General features: G+C 40.1%; 1 protein-coding gene across 4 annotated transcripts in view; it reads right to left on the reverse strand.

Moving 5' to 3' along the window:
* Positions 1-27580, reverse strand: part of agla (amylo-alpha-1, 6-glucosidase, 4-alpha-glucanotransferase a) — a 140815-nt gene that overhangs the window by 47860 nt on the left and 65375 nt on the right. For all 4 annotated transcript variants that reach the window (XM_028019989.1, XM_028019988.1, XM_028019990.1 and 1 more), the window contains 6 exons: positions 27346-27457; positions 26951-27077; positions 11629-11731; positions 6560-6657; positions 5245-5384; positions 4960-5147 (listed from right to left, as the gene is read on the reverse strand). In XM_028019989.1, coding sequence (XP_027875790.1) covers positions 4960-5147; positions 5245-5384; positions 6560-6657; positions 11629-11731; positions 26951-27077; positions 27346-27457 — 768 coding nt within the window. The remainder of the gene's footprint in view (positions 1-4959; positions 5148-5244; positions 5385-6559; positions 6658-11628; positions 11732-26950; positions 27078-27345; positions 27458-27580) is intronic.

Below are 27580 nucleotides of genomic sequence, written 5' to 3' on the forward strand. Positions count from 1 at the left end.
GACAACTAGTGTTAGCTAACTTTGAAGAAGGCTAATATGTTGATTCATGACAACTCTGTCACAGTACTCATGATTGACACGCACACACACATTTGTGAGGTAAAAAATAAAGATAATACTTATATGTAAGAGTTCTTGCTGTGTAAAATATTATTACTCAGGGGTGACACTTAGGACTCAATGTGTATGGTTCACAAAAATATGTTTTCCTGACAGTCAGAGTTGGTAAGAAACAAAGATTCCCATTAAATTTCATAGGAAATGAATGCAGGTCATTTTTGACCCACTCACGGAAGAAAGGGGTAGTAATATAAGACATGCTATTTCTTAAAATGTATAAAAGGTAAATTAAAAATTTGAATTGCATGACATCAGTAACATATTTTCTGAGGAATACCTGGAATATGAAGTGATGAAAACTTGTCATTACAAAGATATTGCAAAAAGATGAACTCACTGGGTCAAAAAGGACCCACTTACGCATCAGAGGGTTCATATATCAATGAGCTGCTCTAATCTGTAGTTGGTGTTTGCTGCTGATCATTTATGTGGCTAAAACAAACAATATTTTTACATCAACTTCTAAGTTATGTGAAACTTCTGTTAAAATCATTTCAAGGCTCAGAATCAACTCGGTACCGGTACCGGTCCACATTCTCAGGGGAGAAAAACTCACCTGGTGTAAATTAAATTTTTAGTTATGCTTAAGAGAAATTAATTTAATCATAGAATGTCATGAATATGTGTGTAGGACTGCACCGATTGCAGTTTTCTGTCCGGTTACCAATCTTTAAAGAGCCTGACCTGCCGATTTTGATTTAGGCCAATAATTTTTTTGTCTGAAATGTTGCTAAATGTAGCAAGAAAGTTACTGAGTTGGCAACAGTGGGGTGAATGTTGTTAGCTGTAAATGTGCAGACCTGACCTGGTGGGCCGGACTGTCAGTCAAACCTCTCACTGCAGAGCAGAAGGGGACAGAGGCTGATTTTTAAACCTTTGCTGACGAAAATAAGGTCAGTGGATGGGCTTCACATTAAGTATCAGCCGATCACGATCCCCCAAAATTAACCCAGAAACCCAAACAGCACCATCAGAGATGCAATAAGTTTATAGCAGGTGTACGAATGATCTAATCGTCTAACTGTTGATTCCAGCAATCCACATTTTTAGCAGAAATAGAGGGCCCCAAAACCAAATTTTGCTTAGGGCCCTATGGAGGTTTGGGCTGACCCTGCTTGATATTGCTCAGTCTTACAATTCCAGGGCCCGGTTCCATTACTCGCACTTCCACACTTGTTCCGCTCTTGTGTCCCTCAAATGCATGTTCATGTCGAAGGGTTTGGGTGCGCCCCTTTTGGGTCCTATTTCCGCTCTTACGATAAGGCCGCATTTATGTGGACTTTGGCAAAGTGTATTACCCACAATTCCTTGCTGCATATGATGTTTTCAGTTAAAAGCCAGAATTGTGGCAATGGTTTATTTTTTTTCTTCAAAGAAAATATTATGACAAGGCACACTTTAGTAACAAAAAAGCTTGATATGATAAACTGAACCGAAAAAAGAATAAAAAAGAATAGTCACAAACTAATTGTGAGGAAAGTAAAACAAAATGTTACAATGCAAGAGGAATTTTCAATATTAAAATAAGCTACAGTATTAACATATAGGTATAAAAATTGGGCTTTTGTGATGTTGCAACATTTAAGGACTCTCAAATAAAATTATTTCACTTTAAAAATGGAGGTGATGTTTAGAAAGCAGTATTTGTGAGTAAATTGTTAATATATTTTAACTCTTCATCCCCTGTTAGAACACCAAATTTTGTTATATTACAACATAAAGATGGAATAGATTTCTTGTACTTCACTTTTGAAAATCTTTCTAAAAACATTAATGACGTTGCAGCTGAAAAAAGGTGTATTGTCTCAAAATCTCAGTCACAAAACCCACGAGAATTGATAGTTACTTCTTTTGCAGAAAGTCATTAGAGAGAAAGTTTCCAACATAATTATGAAATAAATAATGTTTTTTATGTGGGGGGGGGGGGGACTAGAAAGCTATTTGGTTATTATTTTCTTTAGAGATATCTTGAGACAAAACATTTTTAAACAAATGTTTTCTTCTCAAGGCAGAGAGGACACAAACTGATGTCAGAGTGTTCCTTGTAACAATTTCTTCTGCAGAATTTCTTGTGACAATTTTGGTCTATGAAGTAACATTCATAGTTTCATTGTACTTCCATTAGTCTTTTTATTTTTCACAATAAAAAGACTAATTAAATCCTAAATTTAATTAGTCCCATCAGGTCTTATTTCCTATTCTTTCTATATATGCCATATGTTTGTCCTTAACTTGATCTTTCTTATAGCACATTAGCTCCACCTTACCAAACTAACTTTTAGCCAGATAAAAGAGATGGTTTCCTGAGTAACAGCTCAATATGTAATCGTGTCTATAGTTAGTCAAATTGCAAACTGTTAAATTAAATATTAGTACATTTTAATGTGTATTTTTTGTCACCTTGGAAATATGGCACTGTTCACAGTTTTTTTTTCTGTCGCAAAAAAAAAGGAAAAAGAAAATCTGTTTTCAAAAGTAAAGTATTGAAATAATTTTTGTTTCATTCTGACCAGTCCTGCCATTTTGGATGTTGAAGTTACGACACAGGGGCGTACTGTCTCATTGGTATTGGGACGAGGCCTAGATCTCTCAGAGGTTCTAACATAAATTATGTAAAGTTAAACTTTGTGAGGTCTTTTTTAAAATCTTTAAAGCAGTTTGCAGCCAACTTGCTTTGACGGTTAAACAGTGAGATATTATTAGAGTTTATTCAGTAAAATCACAGCAAATTTGCTTATTTCATAATACTTCATAACCAGTGACCTTCTTTGCTATGGTCTGGTTAAAAACTACAGTCTCAGATCAATACAGCTTGCAGTGGGAGGACTGTTGCTAACTTAATGACATTGCTATATTTGTATTTAGTGACAAATATAGAAACTTTATCTGGTTTACTGAAGATTTTGGTGACAAAATCAGAAGGCACCAATAGTCCTACAGCTACAGCGAGCGGTGAGAGCTGCCGATTGTCCCTCCCACCTCGGAACCACTTGATCTGACTGACAGCAGGCTGGTTGTGAGGCATACTGCTGTAGAGAGAAGACCCACTTCATTGTGTTTGCACATTGCAACAAGATCATGCATGTGCAAAGCTGCCGGTGATTACGCTCTGCATTTAATATAACATAAATATAGTTTTTCATGTGGCCCATTGTTTTTTTTCACTGAAACTGTTGCACCTAAAAGAAAAACCTGCATTTTATTTATGTCATTTATATACTGCCTGGCAAAAAAAAAAAAGTCACCACCAAAAAATGGTCACACACTCTAATATTTTGTTGGACCGCCTTTAGCTTTGATTACAGCCCGCATTCGCTGTGGCATTGTTTCAATAAGCTTCTGCGGTGTCACAAGATTTATTTCCATCCAGTGTTGCGTTAATCTTTCACCAAGATCTTGTATTGATGATGGGAGAGTCTGACCACTGCGCAAAGCCTTCTCCAGCACATCCCAAAGATTCTCAATGGGGTTAAGGTCTGGACTCTGTGGTGGCCAATCCATGTGTGAAAAAGATGTCTCATGCTCCCTGAACCACACTTTCACAATGTGAGCCCGATGAATCCTGGCATTGTCATCTTGGAATATGCCCGTTCCATTTGGGAAGACAAAATCCATTGATGGAATAACCTGGTCATTCAGTATATTCAGGTAGTCAGCTGACCTCATTCTTTGGGCACACAATGTTGCTGAACCTAGACCTGAACAACTGCAGCAACCCCAGATCATAGCACTGCCCCCACAGGCTTGTACAGTAGGCACTAGGCATGATGGGTGCATCACTTCACCTGCCTCTTTTCTTACCCTGATGCGCCCATCACTCTGGAACAGGGTAAATCTGGACTCATCAGACCACATGACCCTCTTCCATTCCTCCAGAGTCCAATCTTTATGCTCCCTAGCAAACTGAAGCCTTTTTTTCTGGTTAGCCTTACTGATTAGAGGTTTTCTTATGGCTACACAGCTGTTCAATCCCAACCCCTTGAGTTCCCTTCGCATTGTGCGTGTGGAAATGCTATTGCGTTCACAATTAAACATACTCCTGAGTTCTGCTGTTGTTTTTCTTCAATTTGATTTGACCAAACGTTTAAGTAATCGCAGATCACGATCATTCAGGAATTTTTTCCAACCACATTTCTTCTTGGAAGACGACGGTTCCCCACCATCCTTCCAGTTTTTAATGATGAGTTCTCAAACACCACAGGACAGTTCTTAACCCAATTCTAGTAGTTTCTGCAATCTCCTTAGATGTTTTCTCTGCTTGATGCATGCCAATGATTTGACCCTTCTTAAACAGACTAACGTCTTTTCCACAACCACAGGATGTGTCTTTTGCCATGGTTGTTTAAGAAATGAGGAGTTACTCATTGCATCAGCTGGGGTTAAATAACTTGTTGCCAGCTGAAAGATAATCGCCTATGCAGTACTTATCCAATAGGAGACTTGTACCTATTTGCTTAGTTAAATCCAGGTGGCGACTTTTTTTTGGCCAGGCAGTGTATGTCCAATTGAAATCTCAAAAGCACATTCACAAGCTGATGATGGTAAGCTACTGGATTGTAGCTGCAGCTGGCTTGTGGCAGAATGACAAAAGCGCCATCGGCTGATGGCACTCAATGAAAAATGAGGTGGATAAAATAAAAAAAATAAGGGATCTGTTTCTTTGCTCTTCACTTTTTAAATGTATTTTTGAAGTATCAAATCGGGACTCGGCTGATGCCCAAAATTAAAATACTCTGACTTGGGACATCCCCAATTACAATATTGTCTTACTGAACTGTAACACAGTATAAGTTTAGGATGAAGTATTTCTGTAATAATATGATCAACAGTTGACAGTACCTCAGCAACATGCAAGGGCGTAGAGTGGCAGTTGTCCAATCGGACTCCGTGGAAATATTTGGCAGTAATTTCAGTGTATTTCTGCATGTGCGCCCACAGGTAGGGGCAATCCTCAGGTCCTTTCCCATAGCGGAGTTTGACACTGTCCCCCCAGCAGATCAGCTCCCGACGCAGGTACACATTGGATCCTACACAGAAAATAGAAATATCAACAGCCCTAAAATACTGCTCACTATTTGACCAAAAACAACCTCTATTTTCTAGGTTGCTGTTTGTGACTTCTACCTGGTTCAGCAAAGTTGCGCAATGGATCATCACCCATCACCCAGCCGTTGTGAGCCAAGAAGTGGCACATCTTATCTGGTTGGTTTAAAAACTCCATCTCCTGCTCTAAAGTCATTTCCTCAAAGGGGAAGGTGAAATACCTGGAACAGAGGTATGATGATCCACATATCTTGGTTACATAAAGCTTTTACCAATCAGTGACATGTGGTCAGGTGAGGCAGATGAGGCAGTGCCTCACTTGTGATCCCGTTAAGTAAAAATAAGCACATGAGAAGTAAAATAGATGCCAACAACAATGAGAGAAAATCAATTTGTCCACTTGAATTTTCTATAAATTGCTTTTTTTGTTGGTAATTTCAAAATTTACATGGTCAAAATTGCAAAATTTATGCATTGCCTGTTGAAATACATGAATAAAAACTGGGGTGAGGCAATGCAGTGCCCCACCCCTGTGATACCGCTGTACTTGTTACTGGTACTTGTTTCATTACACATTTTCTATTTTTTTTATGTCAGAGTCTTTTTGATATATCTATGTGTGTGATCTATTTAGTCTCTCTCATCACTATGCAGTGAAAATGTGGCGTGTGCGGGAGAAAGTACCTGTGCCTCACTAATAAAGGGCACTGCTATGGCCCATAGGCACAACGAGCAACAGGTGCTCTTCTTCTACACATTGAAAAGACTCAAAACATTTAGGGGAAAAAGATACAGCAGAACTGTTCAAGGTTACTCTCTGACTGACCAATTTTTGAAAATGAATGGAAAGTAGAAACAAAGACTTTTTTTTTTTACAACAGAATGAGAGATATTTGTGGAAAAGGATAGCTACATGGACTTTGGACGTCATATAAAATAAAGGTAAGATCATACACGATTTTCAATTTAGAAAAGAGAGATCAGCCAAAGAAAACCTTCAAATAATTTAAAAAATATGACCTTATTAAATATTTTTTTAATCTTTCTTGCAATTGTATTGTTAGGCGCTTTAATTAGTTATGGTCAAAATTAAAATATAGCTTCTATATTGGATTTTGTATTTGTACATCTGACGCTGGTGGAATCTGTGCCTCACCAGCCATGAACCTCACCACACATCACTGTTACCAATACAGTAACACAGTAATGCATACAAGATGATTAGCTTTTAATCTTAAAAGTTTTAAAAGTAAAATAGCATTAGTTTCTAGCATAATGATGTACACATTAATGGTAATGCAAAACCGTCTCCAACAGACAAAAATGTCCATTCTACTTTTCCAATGCTTCCTGCTTTGCTTACCATGTACTCTGTTCCTTCCCCATCAGTCATTACCTGGTGACAAGAGGCTCTTTCCTGGTAACTGGACCCAGTTTAGGACCGTGGTCAGCTAGACGTTCATACACTATGTTCTCCACAATGCAGTTGACTGCCTAGCAAAAGGAATCACAAGACAGAAAGTCATGGGAATTCCCAATAAGACACAGCAGTGTGTCTAGCATTTTCATTTTGACCATTTAAAAAGCCATAAGTGTCCATTTCAAACTTTACAGCGGCCTAGGCCGGTGCATTGCAATCACACAGACATTCAAATCCAATAAAGGCCACAGTTTTTCTCATGTTTTTTTTCATCCAAATATAACCATAAAACCCATGTTCCTATGAACAGCAGGGGCCTCATGCATAAAGCGTGCGTGCACACAAAAAATGTTCGGTACCATATTTTCCACACAAGTCGGCATGTATAAAAATTAACTTTGCGTAAATACACGCACACTTTTTTGTTGGCATGAAAATGTTCGGCAGCCACGCAAACTTTTTCTGTGGACAATATCAAACCACAAAGTGTCAAAACTCACCTAAATACTCTGAAATCTGACTACATTCGGTGTTATTTAGACCAAGAAGCATCAAACCCGGTGTTTTTCATGATTTTAATATTTTATTGTTTAAACGTAAACGATGAAACTGAACCACATTTATCCTCAGACAATAAGCTAACACGCACACAATATAAAGAAAATAAAAGTATGTGAAAACCTCGCTCGAATGTAAATAGTACTTTTTCTCAGTTTTTGTCTCAAAGATGTAACACATTGGTCCGTGCGCCGAAGTACATCTATGGGGTAATTTAATTCTCTCTAAAAAAAGAAAACAGGGTTGGATCAGCAGATTAACTCCAACCTGCTGATTAAAAATAATCCACAGGTTTGATTATTTTTAAGGTGATCAAGGTGTGTATGCAATACACAGATACGCAGCTACACGTATATACTGTAAGTAGCTGCGTAAAGGTGAGCTGTGTAATTGTGGAGCACTTTGGCTCTGATGGAGAACATCGCCAATGGAAGGATTCAGAGGGAGCGTTTGTTCAGAGATCATATTGATCTGCTGGGAAATGTTGATGACGGTTTATGAGCATTTAGATTGCTCAGACTGATCATCCAGGAGCTCTGAGCGAAAGATCCGTGAGGTACAGCTGCAGTCAACCTTCAGTTGAGCCGCCCGTTATGTGAATGCGCCTTACGTACATAAAGCATTCTAGTATTTAGAACAGGGGTCTCAAACGCAATTTACCCAGGGGCCGCTGGAGGTAGAGTCTAGGTGAGGCTGGGCCGCATTCACACACACGGTCTCCTCAGCCGAACCTTTCTGATTGCCTATTACCATATTTGGCCATAGTCAGGCGCTGTAACAGCCGTAATTGTGTAGTGCAGGGGTGGCGAACAAGTTAGACACAAAGAGCCGAAATCTTTAACTGTGAAAGTCCAAGAGCCACACCACGCGCTGACCTGCCAAGACAGACACACACACATGCGCACACAAACACACATAATTAAAACCATATATTTTTCTAATAACACACTCCTCTTCTTACAACATAACCCTCAAGTGTCCACCCTCAACACACACATCAAATGCAGCTTAGCCAGAGGTAATACAGCAACTACCCTGGAGGTCAGACACCCCCCTCTCCACACACACACAGGCACTGCTCTCTCTATCCCTCGCTCTGACACACGCAACTAATGAACACACTTCAGATACATAGATAGGGCCTGTATAATGTAAATTGATCAATATTGAAATATTCACACAGGCATGTTTAGTAAGATGGTATTTTTTTCAAACTACATCACAGAGTTTCTTACCTTGCTGGAGGTGATGGGGTGATAATCTCAGTGGGATTTCTGGCATCTCTTGTTTCTAGTAATCCTCTGCAAATCAGGTTGGTATTCAGTTGTAGCCACTCGGAGCAGTTCCTTTACGTGAGTGTCAGTCAGAACGGACCAATGCTTGGACTTCACGTGTTTCAAGGTAGAAAACAGGGATTCGCAGACATATGTTGAGGAGAACATCGACAGCAGTTTGAGGGCGGCTCTTTTTACACACGGGTATTTTTCAGTTGGCACAACTCTCCAAAACGCAACAGGGCCTTCTTTCAAAAGAGATTTCAGTCTGTCATCCTCGCGTAGCTCAATCATCTCCAGTTCACTCGCTGCCTCATCAGTGACAAGCGGGGATTTGAGGCAGTCTGCCTCTGCATTAAAAGGGTCGATGAGAAGAGCGATCTGTGGTCTTTTCTGCTGCAGGTCCTCAAAACGCGAAGTAATGCTCCCGTACAGTCGCGCAAGCATTTTCACGTACTGACCCATATTCATTCTAATGCCAGCCTTCTGCTGGGCGCTGCGCAATGAAGGAAAATGGGACAGATTGCCATTTTGAACGTGCACTTTGAACAGCTTCACCTTGTTAACAAAGGAGAATACACTTTGTGTCAGATCAGGAAGAGTTTTTAATTTCCCCTGCAGGTCCAGGTTTAGTTTGTCCAAGTGTGAAAGCATGTCCACTAAGAAAGCCAAATCCATAAGCCATTTGGGGTCTGAGAGCTGAGGGTAACTTTTGTTCTTTTCTGCCATAAACAATTTTACTGGTTCCAAAAGCTCCAAAAAGCGTGAAACCACTTTACCTCTTGAGAGCCATCTTACAGCGCAGTGCAGTGGTAAGTCACCTGGCAAGTCTCCGTCTAGGTCAGCAATGAGATTTTTGAACTGTCGGTGAGTAAGGGCATGCGTGCGGATGTAGTTCACAATCTCCATCATAGGTTTCATGACGTGGTCTAAATTCAGTGTTTTAGACACGAGTTGCTCCCGGTGGATGATGCAGTGAAAATTCCAAAAATCGGGGAAGAGGTCATCACCCTTACAAAGGCCCACAAAGCCGTTCACAGAACCAATCATCGATGGCGCTCCATCCGTGGCTATTGCGGTGAGTTTTTCTAAAGACATATTCGCTGTTTTGAATACTTCCATCATTGCTTCTTTTACGTCAGTGCCGCGAGTTCTGTCTTTTAATGGGACAATATCGAGAAGCTCTTCTTTCACCACGCAGTCCTCAGAAATCATTCGTACAAATATTGCCAACTGTGGCTTGTCCTGTATGTCGCATGACTCGTCTAATGCTACACTAAAATAAGCACATGCGTTCAGGTCTGCATGTAGATCAGATTCAAGTGCATTATTTATGTCTGATATTCTGGTTTCAACTGTGTGTCGTGACATCTGGAGATCAGTGATGGAATCTTTGAGTTGTTTGTTATCTGGAGCCAAAAGGTCAATTAAATCTACAAAACACTGTTTTAAAAACTCGCCTTCGTTGTATGGTTTTTTAGCACGGGCAATATTCCATGCCACTTTATAGGATGCAAGTGTCACAGCTTCTCCACGCTTGGTCAATTGCTGAAACATTTGAGACTGTCTTTTTACCTGGCTTTTCAATGTGCTCAATTTTTGCTTCCGTAGTTCAGTACCTTTGGGGAAATCCTTGTCAATATTAGCATGGAGTGTGCTAAAATGACGCTGAAGGTTTGAAGCCTTGTAATGTGATATCAAGGTATCGCATAATAAACAGAGCGATTTGCCATTCCGTTCAATAAAAAAGTAAGCATCTTCCCATTCTTCCAGAAATGTCCTGTGTTCATCGTCATATTTTCGTTTAGCTTTGCATTTTGCCATTTTTACAAAGAAGGTAAGTCTGCGGTCTGCATGCATATAAAATGTTTACCTAATTTCCCGGCATGAGACGTAATCCGCGCATATGATTGGCGGTCACTTACGTCTCTTACGTCTTACGTCTCATAAAAAACACCCAATCTGTCAAATTAATTTATTAATTTTAAAATATTATTATTTGTTTTTAATAACCCCTGATGGATTTAAGTGTGTTTAAGATGTAAAAAAAAAAGAAGAAAAGAAACATGACACGAGGAAAGAGCCACAGTATATAGAAAATATGGTAACAGGCAAAGAGCCGCATTCTTATTGGTCGAGAGCCGCATGCGGCTCGAGAGCCGCGTGTTCGCCACCCCTGGTGTAGTGTCTCTCTAAGATACTCTAGTATTGCTAATGATGTCAGAACTATGCGCCACGGCTTCTCTGTAGAGAGAACATTACTAATTTTTTAGTAATGTTATGGATTGTTTGGACGCTGCTCAATTTTCATGTCTGATAATATAGCAGCTGTTCAACCGGGCTTTGTAAGGTCGGTGAAGAGCGTATTTATTAAAGGACAACACTGTGGAATTCCCAGTACCAGTGTGGTTGTGAGTTTTTGACCGTCCTGACGAATCTGCCGCCTCCTCTCCTTCCTTAAACACAACCCAAGCGTTACAGCGCCTAACCTTAATTACGTTACACTGATCAGCAACTTCCGGGTCTAGACTGGATGCTGAAGCACGTGAAGCGGGAGCGGCCGCGGAAATTGCGCATGTACCGCATGCAAATAATGACAAATAGAAAATGCAAATAGGCCCGGCCGATGTCCCGCCCCCGAGAGCAACATACTCCACCGTGATTGGTAAGTTCGTTCAGCTCCGCACACAACACTGAAAAGTGCCAATTATATCAAACTCGCGGGCCGCACTAACATTAAACTTTCATATTAAGGCGGGGACCACAAACTATCGTCCCGAGGGCCACAGTTGGCGTGTGCCAGTTTGAGACCCCTGATTTAGAATAAACGTCCACATTCCCCACTCAAAGGACTCTCTGACACGCTGTCTGTCTTTAAATCCCAACTGAACACGCTACTGTTCAAACAGGCATTTGCAGGATCTCTTTTGCACGGCCACGTGGGTGCGCACGACTTTATGCATCCGATTTTCTTTGTGCGCTGCACTTTTCTAAATTTTTCTGTACGCTAAGTTTTAGTGTGAAAACTGCGCACTCTTTTATGCATGAGGCCCCAGAACTTTTGGGGGTTTTCTTACAGAGAGAAGCAACCCAATGTACAAGTGTTATGATGTGCTTTTCATATTTAAATTAATCAAACAAATTAAGATATATAGAAATCCAATCAGTCAGATAAATTCTTCTGTGTGTAAGCTGTCCTGCCTTTAACCTTACCTGTTCCTGATGCTGGTGTATGATGTGGTACTGTTCTTCATTCATCTCAGTCAACTTCTGTTTCAGCCAACCACAGCACTCTTCAATGTGCTGTGGAGAGGAGCTGGAGAGAGATGGAACAAGAGGATAGGAATGAAGCAACAATATCAGACAAAAATGTGTACATGTCAATATGGATTGGATTACAAAGAATAATTCTCAAAGTTTCTTAAAACAACCACACTGCCACACTGCATAGCATTTGCTCTATACTTTTGTAATTATTAAGACATCTAAGATCTGTGTGACTGTTTGAGGGTGTGGACAGGTGTCTCCTATACCGATAAGTTCAAACAGGTGACATTATGAGTGGAGGGCAGAGGAGCCTCTTAAAGAAGAAGAAGCTACAGGTCTGTGAGAGCCAGAGATCTTGCTTATTTCTTATTAACCAAATACTTATTTTCCATCATAATTTGAAAATAAATCCTTAAAAAAAATCAATGTGATTTTCTAGATATGTTTTCTCATTTTGTCTCTCATACTAGAGGTCTACCTATGATGTCAATTACAGGCCTCTCATCTTTTTAAGTGGGAGAACTTGCACAATTGGTGACTGACTAAATACTTTTCCCCAACTGTAGCAAGATTTTAGACCACAGTGTTTTTTGTATTAAAAAATGCTACTTTGACAGGAAGTGTAAAAATATTGCTGGGTAATTACATTATTGGAAGGCTTTGTTAACAATTCTTAAACACACAACCATAGTCTCAAAAACAGCAAACAAAATAAATATCAATTTTTGCATTTTGTTGAATGCCAATTAAGTAATCAGCCAGTGGATATCAAAACATTATGTAATGCTGGTCATATTTAGAAACAAAACCAAGGCATAGATTAAATCGGGGGCAGCTTTTGGCCTACCAGACCTTCAGGGGCTCCATAAATGCTAATATTTTAACGAAGAGCACATATGGAATTTTAACACTTGTTTATTGAGACTCTCAATGCTGTTAAATTTGATTGAACCCTACCTTAACCCTAACCCTAAATTAAAAGATTTTAAATTGTTTAACATATAAATTTAAGATTTTAAGGAGCTGGCAAGTTTACGTTGTAAAAATCATAGTTAGATTGTTTCATTACCATAGTTACAATCTGATGCTTACGAGTTCAATCTTTGTGTTTGAGCTTGGTTGGTGCAACAAATAGCTCTCAGCAAATTACAATGATCACCAGTTGCTTTGAAGTGTGGTCAGTTAAATTAGAGCCCCTCTCCCAGATTTGACTAAATCTTTGTTGAAATGCTGTTTGTGGTGCTGATGTTCTTCATAGAAACCCTTGTGGAAAAATATATTTAAGTATATTTTAAATATGCTGTATTTTTCTGAAATACATTTTTAGTATGTTATCAAGTGGATATACTTAAGATTATATTAATGTAAAATAAATATATATATATTTTTAAATATGTTTATTAGATATTTCGAAAATGTATACAGAAAAGAAAAAAGAGCAACAACAGGACAAAACTTATACAGCACAGATACAGAAAACAAAAACAAAAAACAGGAGGCATGTACATAAGTTACAGCAATTATATGAGAAAAGTAACCAATTTATATATAAACTGAAAGATATACATCATTCGGGTTCACATTACTGGTCTTTTAATTTTTAAATATTCAAGAATACATTTCCATCTCTTTTTAAACGCGTAGAATTTCCCATTAAGACAGTATCTCAATCTTTCTAATACAATAACTTAAGAAATTAAGTTTTTCCATAGCTGGATCAAAGGAGCATTGCAACCAACCCATTTAAGCATTATCAACTTTCTGGCCAACATCAGAAAATCGATGTTGGCACAGTCTCTTTGTGAGTATCCAGGTCACTGGTTATGAGCCCAACGAGACACAGGACTGGGCTAGGGAGAAGTGTCTGTCCTATAGCAGTGCTAATTTCTCGACATACTGCTCGCCAGAATGCCTCTATAATTTTACACTCCCATAAACAGTGAATTCTAGTCCCTGTGGTTACTTTACATTTGGGACAATTTGAAGAACTTCCTGGTGTCTACCTGCTATATATATGGAGATATGTATACATTGTGTAAAATATTATATTGCATTTCTTTATATCAGTTACATACTGAGATTCTGGAAGGCAGAGTCAAAATGTCTTCCCATGCTTCCGAATCAATTGTGCTTTTCAGAGTTATGTTCCAGGTTGATCTTAAATTCTCCATACTATCTTTCTTTAGGGCTTGTAATTCAGCATAGAATCTTGACACAAGTTTCCTATGTTTATGACAATCAAGAATAGTTTTTTCAAGTATATCATAGTCCCCTGGGAACTCTAGTGAGTCGATTTTTGCCTTAACTTAATGCCTTAGCTGAAGATAGTTATAAAAGTCCCTGGAGACAATGTCATATTGTATTCTTAAGTCCTCAAATGTCTTGAAGTTTCCATTATGCCATAGATCATGTATCCTAGTAATACCAGCATCTTGCCAAGACCTAAGATCAGGACCAGCGCCCTCTACTGTCAAATCCGGGTTGTCTACCAATATTGTCAAAGATGAAAATTTTTTATTCTGTCCAAACATTTTCCTCAGAATGCCCCATGCCTTAATAGTATTAGTAATTAGAAAATTATCTTTGACAATGACTGGGAGTTCCCAGTTTTGTTTAAAAGATTTATAGGGTGATAGCGTTTAAAAAACACTTTCCTCAATCTCAAGCCACGGATGAGCATGCCTTTGGGTAGCCCACAGTGAAATAATTGTTGCATGTGAAGACAGTACATAGTTCTAAACCTTGGGCAGGCCCCATTCACCCAAGGTTTTGGGAAGTTGTAAGACTTCAGTTTTAATTTTAGGTTTTCTGCCTGCCCAAATAAATTCTGATATTGCTTTATGAAGCTATTCTTTACTTGCACAATATTACCTTAAAAGTAGAGAGCACCTCGGAAATAGTGAATAGTTTTGGTAAATTCAAGCTGGTGAACTCGTAGTCCAATTTTAGATAACACAGCAGGACAAGAACTGGATGGAAATAAAATGTCCAAAAGGACAAGGCTTGCTAAAGTGTTGCTGGCTGGTGGCAAGTTTGCTTAAAAATGCTTGTTGGAGCTATTTATGCTTTATTTCTTTATCAACTACGATTTTGTTAGTTTATTCTTAGTTTACTTGATTTATTTATTTATTTTTTTGCATTATTTACAGAGTTTATTTGTAGGTTAATAATTGTTTTTATTTATTTTTTGTTTAATTATTTTTGTTATTTATTTTCTAAGTAAGACAGGAAGTACTGTAGGTCAATTTTTTTTCTACAAGTATAGGGACTGGTATAGGACCAGCATGCACTGGGTTTGGGGCCTATCACCAGAAAAAAAGTGGGATTTTCGACAGTTATTGGCACCTAGTGCTGCAGTGTGCTTAGAGATTGAGGGCTATGAGCAAGACTTTTTTGTCAGAATGGGAAATTGTAGGGAACTGCGAAGAATCGTCAAAAACTGTATGTGTCCGTGTTGCCCTATCCACCCCCTCCCCTTGGGCCTAGGTGAGGCTTTCGTATTTAAAAGAAGTTGCTGGGAGCCATGCAAATGCAAATCAACTATTGAACACCAGCCTTTCTGACTGTCGATCGTACAACAGGAGCAACACCCATTTTCCCTTCTGTGCACCACCCAGGTCTGTTTACTAGTTCCAGGACCCGACCAAAACCCCTCAGTGTTATTACCTTGAGAAATAATGAGATTCGGTTAAGTATAAAACAGGCATTAATACCGAAAATGTTCTAATGTTACAAGTCATAAAAATGGAACAAATACAGAGTGACATTAACCAGCGCTCGGCCACACTTAGCTCACCTTAGGGATGTAACCAAGTGTGCATCCCTAAGTTAGAACACATCAACCAACCAATCACATGTCAGTGATGAATTGTGATGTCATTGTTTTTCAACCAATGGCTGAGAATCCACGTTGGTCTGCTGACGTGCCATTGCATATGCTAGGCTATTCATAGCCTAGCATACCTCCCGCCAGCACTTCCACCCCCCCGGAGTTTGCCAAAAAACATAAAAGAGTCTCAGACAGAGAAATAAGATTCTTTGGTCTGATGAGATGAAGATTGAACATTTTGGTGTTAATTCTAAGTGGTATGTGTGGAGAAAACCAGACACTGCTCAAAACCTGCCCAATACAATCCCAACAGTGAAACATGGTGGTGGCAGCATCATGCTTTGGAAGTGTTTTTCAGCTGCCGGAATACTGGTTGCACCTAAATGAAAGATGAATGTGGCCAAGTGCAGAGAGATCCTGAAGAAAACCTCTTCCAGAGTGCTCAGGACCTCAGATTGGGCAGAAGATTCAACCTTCCGACAAGACAATGACACGAAGAACACAGCTGAAATAACAAAGAAATGGCTTTGGAACAACTCTGTGACCCTTCCTGACCTGACCAGAGCCCTGACCTAAACCCAGTTGAGCATCTCTGAAAATGGCTCCCCCAAAGTTCAAGATCCAAACTGATGGAACTGGAGAGGATCTGCAGGAAGAGGCAGAGGATCCTAAAATCCAGGTGTGAAACCCTTGAGGGAACATTCCCAAGAAGACTCATGGCTGTGCTAGCTCAAAAGGGTGTGTCTACTTAATACTGAGCAAAGGCTCTGGGGCCTCATGCATAAAAGAGTGTGGAGTTTTCACACTAAAATTTGGCGTATGGAAAAATTTAGAAAAGTGTGGCGCACAAAAAAATCGGATGTATAAAGCCGTGTACACGCACATGGCTGCACACCTTTCCTTTATAAATCCTAATTTAAGGAAAATAGAGCCCAGCTGCTGGTCCGCCTTGTTGCCACCCTTAAATACTTATGTAAATTAGTATAAATACCCGGAAGTCGGGGTGCTGTGGTGGCGCAGGGGCAAAGCATGACCCACGTTGAGGCCTTAGTCCTTGTAGCGGTGGTCGTAGGTTCGATTCCCAGCCTGGCGGCATTTGCCGCATGTCTTCCCCCTCTCTGATTGCCCTGTTTCCTGTCAAACTACTTTCAAATAAAGGCCACTAGAGCCAACAAAACCTTTAAAAAAATAAAATAAATAAATAAATACCCGGAAGTCTGCCACCACCTGAAGTAGTAACCATGGCAACGTCCTTGTTTGTAGCAGTATGAATAGTTATAATAATAATAATTCTATATCTTATGTAAAATGTGCTTTCAGGGCACAAGGTCACCTCACAAAAACAAAAATAATACATTTTAAAGAAAAATAAATCCAAACTAGAAAAATTGGAGCACAACAGAGAAATACATTGAAGGAATAGGAGAAGGTGTGACATGTTTGTACTCCAGAAGAAAACTGTAAGACCAGTAGCAATGATAGCAATAGTTCCTTAAAGTAAACATTCGTGGTTACGTTTTAATGCATAAATTATGCCTGTACAGTTAAATGTGTATGAACAACATCGTTTTGTTTGTCAAAAACCATGAAAGTTCAAAAATCGTCAGTTATTAGTGTACACTCTAACAACTGACAACAGTTAGAGAATTCCACCATGGGATTACATTGTAAACCTGAAAACAATCAAAAATTTGAATAAAACTTAAATCGCAAGTGTGGAAAAACTGTAAGAGACATTTGAATATAGTTTAAAGTCTTGTGACTTGTTTAAAAGTTGAATGGAATTTCTAGGTTGAAGTAGGCAGAAGTAGTAAGCTGTGAAAAAGCAAAAGATTTTAGCACAATTTTGTAGAATTTCAATGTATTTCAATGGGGCTGAAATTTGCACTAAGCACAAATATTTCAAAAAGTACAATAGTGAAGTTTAGCAAAAGACATAGCAATAATGTCCAGAAAAAGCAGAACGTTTTGATATATAAATTAGCACAATTAGTTGAAGTTAGTAGAAGTAGTTAAGGACCGAAAAATGTGAGGAAGATCTTAATAATAGATCTTTGCATCCACTCAGTAAGTTAGAATATGATCGCCAGCGTCTGCTGGAATTAAGATCATATAAAAAACAAACAAACAAAGAGCTTGTGCAAATGCCTTTTAGAACAGTAGTGCATCCAGCAGGGATTTAAAGAATGACAGCGTGTCAGAGAGTCCTTTGAGTGGGAATGTGGACATTTATTCTAAATAGTAGTCATGTGCAGAAGTTGTACATATACAGAATAATGATGCTTTCTGTCCACAAAGGTGCATTCACAAAGCGGGCGGCTACAGTTGTAGTGGTACTGCACGGCTCCTTTTTTAAGTTTTGCTTGGAGCTCCAGAATGATCAGTCCAGGCCATCTAAAAGCTAATAAACCATCATCAACATTTCCCGGCAGATCAATATGATCTCTGATCAATCGCTCCCTCCATTGGCGATGTTCTCCACCAGAGCCAAAGCACTCCACAATTAGGTTGTGCAGTGTAATTGTGGCAAAGCGCAAAGGTGTGCCCCTTTGCGCAGCTACTTATGTACATGTGATTGTATACACACCTTCATCACCTTAAAATAATCAAACCCATTTGGAGTTAATCTGCTGATCCAACATTGTTTTCATTTTTTTGTGAGAATTAAATTACCCCATAGATGCATTTCATGCGCTTCGGCGCACAGATCAATGTGTTACATCTTTATGAGACAAAAACTGAGGAAAAGTACTATTTACATTTGAGTGAAGTTTTCATGTCCTTTTATTTTTATTTTCTTTATTTTGTCTGCATGTTATGTTAGGATAAATGTGGTTCAGTTTAATCGTTTACGTTTAAACAATTAAATATTAAAACCATGAAAGAAACATCGGGTTTGATGCTTCTTAACTGAATGTCGTCAGATTTCAGTGTATTTACAATGACATATGGTCAGGGGAGGCAGGTGAGTCAGAGCAATATAAAATAATTTATATTGCTAAAACTGAAAATGGCGGCGCCCTGTATGGCTGCGGCTGCATGGGCTCTCGACAACTTGCGAGTATTTGAGCAAAATACGCCACCTAAAACGCTACAAACTTTGCATCCACTCAGTAAGTTAGCATATGATCGCCAGCGTCTGCTGGAATTACGATCATCAAGTGATTTTGGACTCATAAATACGACTACTCTGGAGTGTTTACGTGACCTCGGAGTGCTACGGAGGCAAGACCCAGCGGCCCACAGCGCAGCGGACTCGCAAAGCAGCACTAGTCGGAGGAGGAGCAAGCGAAGGCGGTGCGACCGGCAGCGGAAGCGCGGCTGTCAAAGTGGACTAACAGCTAAGCTAAACGCTAATCCCCACAGATCGCCGCTTCCGTCCATCTTCCTCTCCAACGTCCGCTCTCTGGACAACAAAATAGACCATCTGCAACTGGAACTGTCTTCAAAGAGAGAGCTGAGGAACTGCTGTGCTCTCATTCTGACGGAGACATGGCTCAACTCGTCCATACCGGACAACGTTGTTAGCCTGGAGGGGCTCGCTACATTCCGCGCAGACAGGAGCAGCGCTCTCAGCGGTAAAACCCGAGGAGGGGGGCTGTGTATTTACATCAACAACAACTAGTGTAAAAATGCCATGACTGTCGCCAGTTACTGCTCCCCGGACATCGAGCTTCTGACTGTTAACTGCAGACCATTCTACCTGCCCAGGGAGTTTACTGTTGTTAGCATCACTGCTGTGTATGTACCCCCCAGTGCTAACACTAAAGAGGCTATGAGTGTTCTCTACCGGACCATCAGTGAGTTGCAATCCTCACACACAGAGGGCATTTTCATCATTGCTGGGGATTTTAACCAGGCCAACATGGAGACTGTTCTCCCTCACTTCAACCAGTATGTGGATTTTCCAACCAGGGGAATGAATACTGTTAAGGAAATATGGCTATTTTTGATTGTTTAATATAGTTAAGCTAATGCCATGTGCGTTTAAGTAGATCAACATTCCTATTTGGACAAGCTGATGCAAGGTAGGAGTTCAGAGATAAACATTCTCCTGGCAAGGCTGTAACTTAGAGCAGCCATAAAACACTATGCTCTTGAAAGGCTTTAAATTAGTAGGCCATAAAGAATATCTTCCCCGGCTCACAGGTCAGAGGTCGGGGGTTTCCCAGGAGCTCAGAGTTGCATCTGGAGTTGATCACAACTTAGGAATCTTGGAAACACTTAGGTTTAATTTCTGATACACCTTTTAAATATTGATAGCAATAGTGTGTTAGATTAAAGTATATTACCCAAGTTACAAGTACTAATCTAGTAAATGGAATGTATTTGAAAATGTACTAACTATGACAATATCGGAATCAAAAGAGAATGGTTTGAATGTTATGTTTTACAGGTTGAAAAAGACTTCTATCTCATTATTGTTTGTGATAACGTAAAGATTCAAATCTTTGGAGAAGCTGACTGCTGAGGAGCAAGATAGGTTTTGTGAAAATAACTTATAACTTTAATAACTAAAATGACTCTTGATATTTGTCATTAAAACTCAGGGGAAGGTTTAAGTTTTTCCAAGGTAGCTCTTGGTTGGTCAAAACAGGGGTACGCCCTATTTGCATATATTAACAAAGAGAAACGCCTTCACTAGAAAAGGGAATGCTCAATAATAAGAATTCAGACAGCTGCCCTGTTTTGCTGTTAAGCATCAGCTATCTCCAAAGGCGCCTTTGTTCTTTTTCTTTTAATTCTTTTGTCTCAGGTAAAGAATGTACTTCTGTGTACTCTGAAGTTTTCTTGTTAAATTCATACGGTGTTTTCTATTGAATTAAACTCTGTATCTCTGTGACGTCATTGTGCCTCGCCGTCTTCTTGCCAGCCGTGATGACATTCGCTCGGGACCCGGGCTAACAGGAGGAAAAGAGAGCCATGCTTTTTCCAAAATTTAAGCTAACCTAATAAATTTCCTCCTTAATAATACTCTAGACTTGGCCTACACCAACATCATAGAAGCATTCAGAGCAGCCCCCCACCCCCACCATGGCTCTTCAGACCACCTATCTGTCATGCTAATTCCTGCATACAAGCCCCTGCTGATCAGAACAAAATCTACAGTGAAGCAGGTGAGAATGTGGACTGAGGGGGCCGTGGAGGCACTCCAGGACTGTTTTGAGTGCTCTGACTGGGAGATGTTCAAGGCAGCAGCCACTTACAATGACCAGATCAACATCGATGAGTACGCCATGACTGTGTCAGCCTACACCAACAAGTGCACAGAGGACGTCAGCATCACTAAGAACATTATCACCCGGGCCAACCAAAAACCCTGGATGACTAAGGAGGTACAGGAAATGCTAAAAGCACGGAACTCAGCCTTCAAGTCTGGCGACAAGGAGGCACTGAGGACAGCGAGAGCCAACTTGAACCGTGGTAGCAGGTTAGCAAAGCGAACCCACAGTCAGAAAATACAGGAGTTCTTCCATGACACCAGCAACACCAGGAGTATGTGGCAAGGCATAAAGGCGATCACAGATTACAATCCATCCTCCCCCCCAGTGGGTGAAGTTGATGCTGACCTTCTAAATGGACTCAATAACTTCTTTGGGAGGTTCGAGGCACTGAACAGTACTCCGGCAAAGAAAACTGTTCCCCACCAGGAAGAGGAGGCACTCTGCCTGGACACAGCCAATGTGTTGAAGACTCTGAAAAGAGTCAACCCACGGAAGGCCCCAGGCCCCGACAACATACCTGGGCGGGTGTTCAGGGAATGCGCAGGTCAGCTGGCTGGTGTCCTAACAGACATTTTTAACACCTCACTGGACCAAGCCACAGTGCCAGCCTGTCTAAAAACTGCCTCCATCATTCCGGTGCCAAAGAAACCTCAAGTCACCTCTTTCAACGATTACCGGCCTGTGGCACTGACTCCCATCATGATGAAGTGCTTTGAAAGGCTGGTAAAAGAACACATCGTCTCCAGACTCCCCTCCACATTTGACCCGTTCCACAGGATCATCATTTCGTTCTGTATACACCCTGTGCATGCAAAATGATAATAAAGTCAGTCTAAGTCTAAGTCTATTTTCACCCTGTGGTTTGTACTATAAAGTACCTATTTTTCATTTAGCTTAACCAATTCTGATTATTTTTTCTTCAAAATCGCTGAATTTTCGCATTTTTCCATTCAAATTCTTGGAAGCGCAGCTCATGAGGCATCAGCAAGCTGAACCTCACCTGGGATTGTGCAACCTCTGGCTAACTGAGCTGGCTGCCATTCTTTGAGAGCATGTTGCTCCTGTCTGTACGTCGCCAATTAAATGGCTAAAAAACATTTAATGTATGAACTGATTTTCCATAATTTAGCTTATGTATATAATGTGCAGTGTTTTTTGTCACCAACTGTGTGTAACGTGTTTCGTGTGCTGAGGAGCGATCATAAAAGGCAGAGAACAGATTAGAGGTGAGGCAGGCAGTTTTCTTGCCTCATGGCAGGGGGCGCTCATGATCCCAGACATTGTGACTCCACAACTGCAGAGTAAGAGACAGTAATAGGGAGCTAGCCATACAGTCAAGAACAGCGATATATTCATAGTTTTCTCCTCTTACCACAGCAATGGTTTATTAATAACTGCAAAATAAACATTAAGCCTAAAACCATACCACTGCAACAGACTGGATGTTCTGCTCTTTGTGTGGCAAATATTTGAGTGTGGGTTTTTTTGTGCCATTGTTGTCAGTTGCTATGGCAACTGTCTGCGCAACTGCGCTGATACAGAGAGCGAGAAAGCAGTTTATATAAAAAACATATATATAAAATCCAAATTTTCTGGCAAAAAGCCTCTATTTTATCTGTTTTTATCTGAATTACAACACTGTGCTGTAACTATACAGCCCTCTACCAATCCCAAAGCTGTAAAGACTCTTGAAGCCCTAAAATTCTTTAATTGTATTCCCTGAAACACTGTCTTATCACTGTTTGTGATCCTTGTATTATACTTTATATTGTTTTTATTTCTAGAAACCCCAGGCCTTTTTTCCCCCGTTTTCCCCCATTCTATACACTGTATTGACATTTTGATGCAATAAAAAAAAGAAAAAAGAAGTGGTTTTGAGTTGTACTTTAACGGTTTTTCCCTTTGATGTGGAGCATAGCACGAAATTAATAATATTTACATGTCCAGGTTTGATTGAGTTAACCGAGTTATTCTACGGCGGCAGCATGGCTATGCATGACATAAAAGAATTGTCCTTTTGCCCTCCAGCATTGTCCTAATGCGCTACATTTCCTTATGTAAACAATAAAATGCAGGGGATCTATATTTGTAAATTTGATTATGATTAAGTCAGTGCCTCACCAGCTATAAACCTCTCCGCATGTCACTGGTATTTAGGATAATTTTGACGCTTTGTAGTTTGATATTGTCCACAGAAAAAGTTTGCGTAGCTGCCAAACATTTTCACCCCAGGGAAAAAGTGTGCGTATATTTACTCAAACTTTGACGCAAAGTTAATTTTTATACATGCCGACTTGTGCGTAAAATATGTCGCCGCACAATTTTTGTGCGCACGCACGCTTTATGCATGAGGCCCCTGAATACTTATGACCATGTGATGTTTCTGTGGGAGGTGACCTTATAAAGTTGTTAAATTTCTGGGGAGTTTTCTATCAAGATGGGTGCTGAGTGTACATTCCAGATAAATATTAACTTTTTTGCGTTTAGAAAATGGCTGCGATGAAACAGTGAAAATTTAAAGGGGTCTAATTACTTTACATACTCACTACATACATATGTACAATGTAGTTTTCTACATAAACGTAACCTGGTTCTAAGCTCTGTATGCCAAAGAGACTTTGATATTATGAGGATGCTTTTGTAAGAATTGTTTTCATCTTGAACATATTTTTTGCAGTCTAAGTAAATCAAAATGAAAGATGAAGCCAGGAATAACAAAACCTAAGGACTTCTCTGTGTCAGAAGAGGCCCTAAGACAGGGCCTGTTTTTTTCCTGGCTACATCTTTAACATCAAAAACTGGTTTGTTTCCATCACTACAAAGTGCTTATTAAAGATGTTTTTATTTGAAGATAATTGGACAGAAATTATTCCCGTTTTTAAATTTGTCATTTCTCTTTCATACATTTTGTTCATTGTTAGCTTTCAGGGCACTGTGATGGACTGGTGACCTGTACAGATGAAGCCCGCTTCTTATCTGATGACTGCTGGAGATGGGCACCAGCCCCCCTTACCACCCTGCAAGGATAAGTGTGTTAGATAATGGATGGATAGCTTTTAAGGTAGTTTATCACCCTTAAGTCCACACTTAAACCACTCTTCATAGTTAATGCCAGCATCAACTGATTTCATGATATTACTGTTTTTCTACTTCTAACATACAGGGCAAAGAAGGCACCCAGAAATGTTTTTTCACTCCAGGCATCCAGTCCCAATCATCATCACACTAGTTCTGATGACACCACATACATCCCTAGTCCACAACATCGTAAAATTGTCTATACTCTTTAAAATACAAGTACTTTCTCTGAAGGGGTGCTCAAGTCCAGTCCTTGAGAGCTACTGTCCTGCAACTTCTAGATGCATCTTTACTCCAACAGACTGGGATCAAATGGCTGAAGTCCCTCAACAGCATGAATTCAGCTCTGACCAGGCCTGGTAACGAGCCATTCATTTGATTCAGGTGTGTTGGAGCAGGATGCATCTGAAAGTTGCATGAGGGTAGCTTTTAAGGACTGGACTTGAGCACGCCTGCTCTATTGTTCTTTTTTGTAGGTTTCTGTAAAGTTCAGTGGTGCAGTGAATGGGAATGTTCTGTCGTTGATCCTCACTGTTCTTAGGAAGAAGAAATGTCAGTTTGTCTTGAGAAATACTGGAATGTTGTGACACTGAATTAACAATATTCTGTCATTGGTGAAATATTTTACACAATTCCTCTAAAGTGTAATTTTTTTTAATTTTTTACAAGTACTGTCTTGTACAACTGAATACACATTGTAATTTGTTTCAATTGGAAAGTGTGTTGTAATTGATCCTTCTGTATGCTGGTAGCCTGTAGTGTAGAGTGTATGAAGCATGTAATGTCCAAAGTGAACAAGCAGAATAACAAAAGGCATTGATAAGTAACGAGAAAGTGTACTTCATTAGCAGTTATAATTAACCAAAAGTTTAATGCTTTTATATTTGGAAGACTTTCTAAATATGTTTTAGATTTAATGCACAAAAATGGTACACACATACACATAAAAAAATATATATTCAAAGCATTCTTTGAAGGTTATTGTAAAGTCTTTTGTGACCTCTTGGATCATTCATTGCTGAGAGCTTGGGCTAATTTTGGATAGCCAAAATTAGCTATCCAAAAGCTTCTTAGTATTCTAAGAAGCTTCACAACTGTTCTATGTTTTCTCCATGTGTGAATAATGGTTCTCACTGTGGTTCACTGGAGTCCCAAAGCTTTAGAAATGGCTTTATAAGCCTTCCCAGCCTTACAGACTTCAATTACTTTCCCATTTGTTCCTGAATTTCTTTGGGTCTCAGCATAATGTCTAGCTTTTGACGATCATTAGTTGTACTTCACTTTATCCAGCAGGTCCTGTTTAAATGATGTGTTGATTGAGCAGTAATCAGCTAACGCTGTGTGGCTAGAGAGGACATGGCAATCCCTTTTTCCACACAGATTCATATAGGTTTGGATTTTTTAGTATAAAAACACAATGAGGTTTGTGGCCATAACTAGACAAAATATGAATAAGTTCAAAATGTTTGAATACTTTGGCAGAACATAGCAAGACTCTACACAAATATACACTGCTCAAAAAAATAAAGGGAACATTTAAACAACACAATATAACTCCAAGTAAATCAAACTTCTGTGAAATCAAACTGTCCACTTAGGAAGCAACACTGATTGACAATCAATTTCACCTGCTGTTGTGCAAATGGAATAGACAACAGGTGGAAATGATTGGCAATTAGCAAGACACACTCAATAAAGGAGTGGTTCTGCAGTTGGGACAACAGACCACTTCTCAGTACCTATGCTGTCTGGCTGATGTTTTGAATGTTGGTGGTGCTTTCACACTCGTGGTAGCATGAGACAGACTCCACAACCCACACAAGTGGCTCAGGTAGTGCAGCTCATCCAGGATGGCACATCAATGCGAGCTGTGGCAAGAAGGTTTGCTGTGTCTGTCAGCGTAGTGTCCAGAGGCTGGAGGTGCTACCAGGAGACAGGCCAGTACACCAGGAGACGTGGAGGAAGCCGTAGGAGGGCAACAACCCAGCAGCAGGACCGCTACCTCCGCCTTTGTGCAAGAAGGAACAGCAGGAGCACTGCCAGAGCCCTGCAAAATGACCTCCAGCAGGCCACAAATGTGCATGTGTCTGCACAAACGGTTAGAAACCGACTCCATGAGGATGGTATGAGGGCCTGACGTCCACAGATGGGGGTTGTGCTCACAGCCCAACACCGTACAGGACGCTTGGCATTTGCCAGAGAACACCAGGATTGGCAAATTCACCACTGGCACCTTGTGCTCTTCACAGATGAAAGCAGGTTCACACTGAGCACATGTGACAGAGTCTGGAGACGCCGTGGAGAGCGGTCTGCTGCCTGCAACATCCTTCAGCATAACCGGTTTGGCAGTGGGTCAGTAATGGTGTGGGGTGGTATTTCTTTGGAGAGGGCTGTGCGGCCTCACAGCCCTCCATGTGCTCACCAGAGGTAGCCTGACTGCCATTAGGTACCGAGATGAGATCCTCAGACCCCTTGTGAGACCATATGCTGGTGCGGTTGGCCCTGGGTTCCTCCTAATGCAGGACAATGCTAGACCTCGTGGCTGGAGTGTGTCAGCAGTTCCTGCAAGATGAAGGCATTGAAGCTATGGACTGGCCAGCCCGTTCCCCAGACCTGAATCCGATTGAGCACATCTGGGACATCATGTCTCGCTCCATCCACCAATGTCACGTTGCACCACAGACTGTCCAGGAGTTAGCGGATGCTTTAGTCCAGGTCTGGGAGGAGATCCCTCAGGAGACCATCCGCCACCTCATCAGGAGCATGCCCAGGCGTTGTAGGGAGGTCATACAGGCACGTGGAGGCCACACACAATACTGAGCCTCATTTTGACTTGTTTTAAGGACATTACATTAAAATTGGATCAGCGTTTAGTGTTATTTCACTTTAATTTTGTGTGTGGCTCCAAATCCAGGCCTCCATTGGTTAATAAATTTGATTTCCATTGATGATTTTTGTGTGATTTTGTTGGCAGCACATTCAACTTTGTACAGAACAAAGTATTCAATGAGAATATTTCTTTCATTCAGATCTAGGATGTGTTAATTGAGTGTTCCCTTTATTTTTTTTGAGCAGTGTATTAGTGCTTTAAAGATACCAAATGAAACACTTGGAAGGTGTGATGTCAGGGTCTCACCTGTGAGGTACAAATGTCTCCAAAGCTGAGTCCATGTTTACTCTGTTGCCATAGCGACAGCACTGGAGGTCTTGAATGATCTCTAAGCCTTTATTTCCTTCAGTCTTGCTGTGATCTGGCTTTGTGCCTAAAATTTACACCACATAATTATTGTCTTAATTTGCCCAAACGTAGGTCTTGGACAGTGAAATTAATGAATATTTCATTATGAATAATGGGAAAAATCCTAACAATGCTATACAGTTTATTTCTTTTGTAGACTAGAATATATAGTATCTTGTTGACAGTTGAAAATTTATGTAATTCTACAATATATGACTCTTTCACTTAAAAGAAAGGCTATTAGATTTTCATTATTGAAGAGCAATACTTTCAGTCTTCAAAGATATACACACCATTTTGCAACAGGATTCTGAACTGCTCCACAGCATTTTCCACGTTGACCTGGTAGAACTCCCAAAGTTTGATTTGAGGAAAAATGTCCTCCCAAAACACCCTGCGGAGAGCCTAACAGAGGCAGCAAAACATAATCATCATTGTAACACCACTTAATCTTTTCATATTAATCAAAAACCTTTATCAAACATCTCAGAAAGTATTGATTAATTTCAGTCATAAATGAGAAGAGAA

The sequence above is a fragment of the Xiphophorus couchianus genome, chromosome 6, assembly GCF_001444195.1.
Source record: "Xiphophorus couchianus chromosome 6, X_couchianus-1.0, whole genome shotgun sequence".
Lineage (NCBI taxonomy): Eukaryota > Metazoa > Chordata > Actinopteri > Cyprinodontiformes > Poeciliidae > Xiphophorus > Xiphophorus couchianus.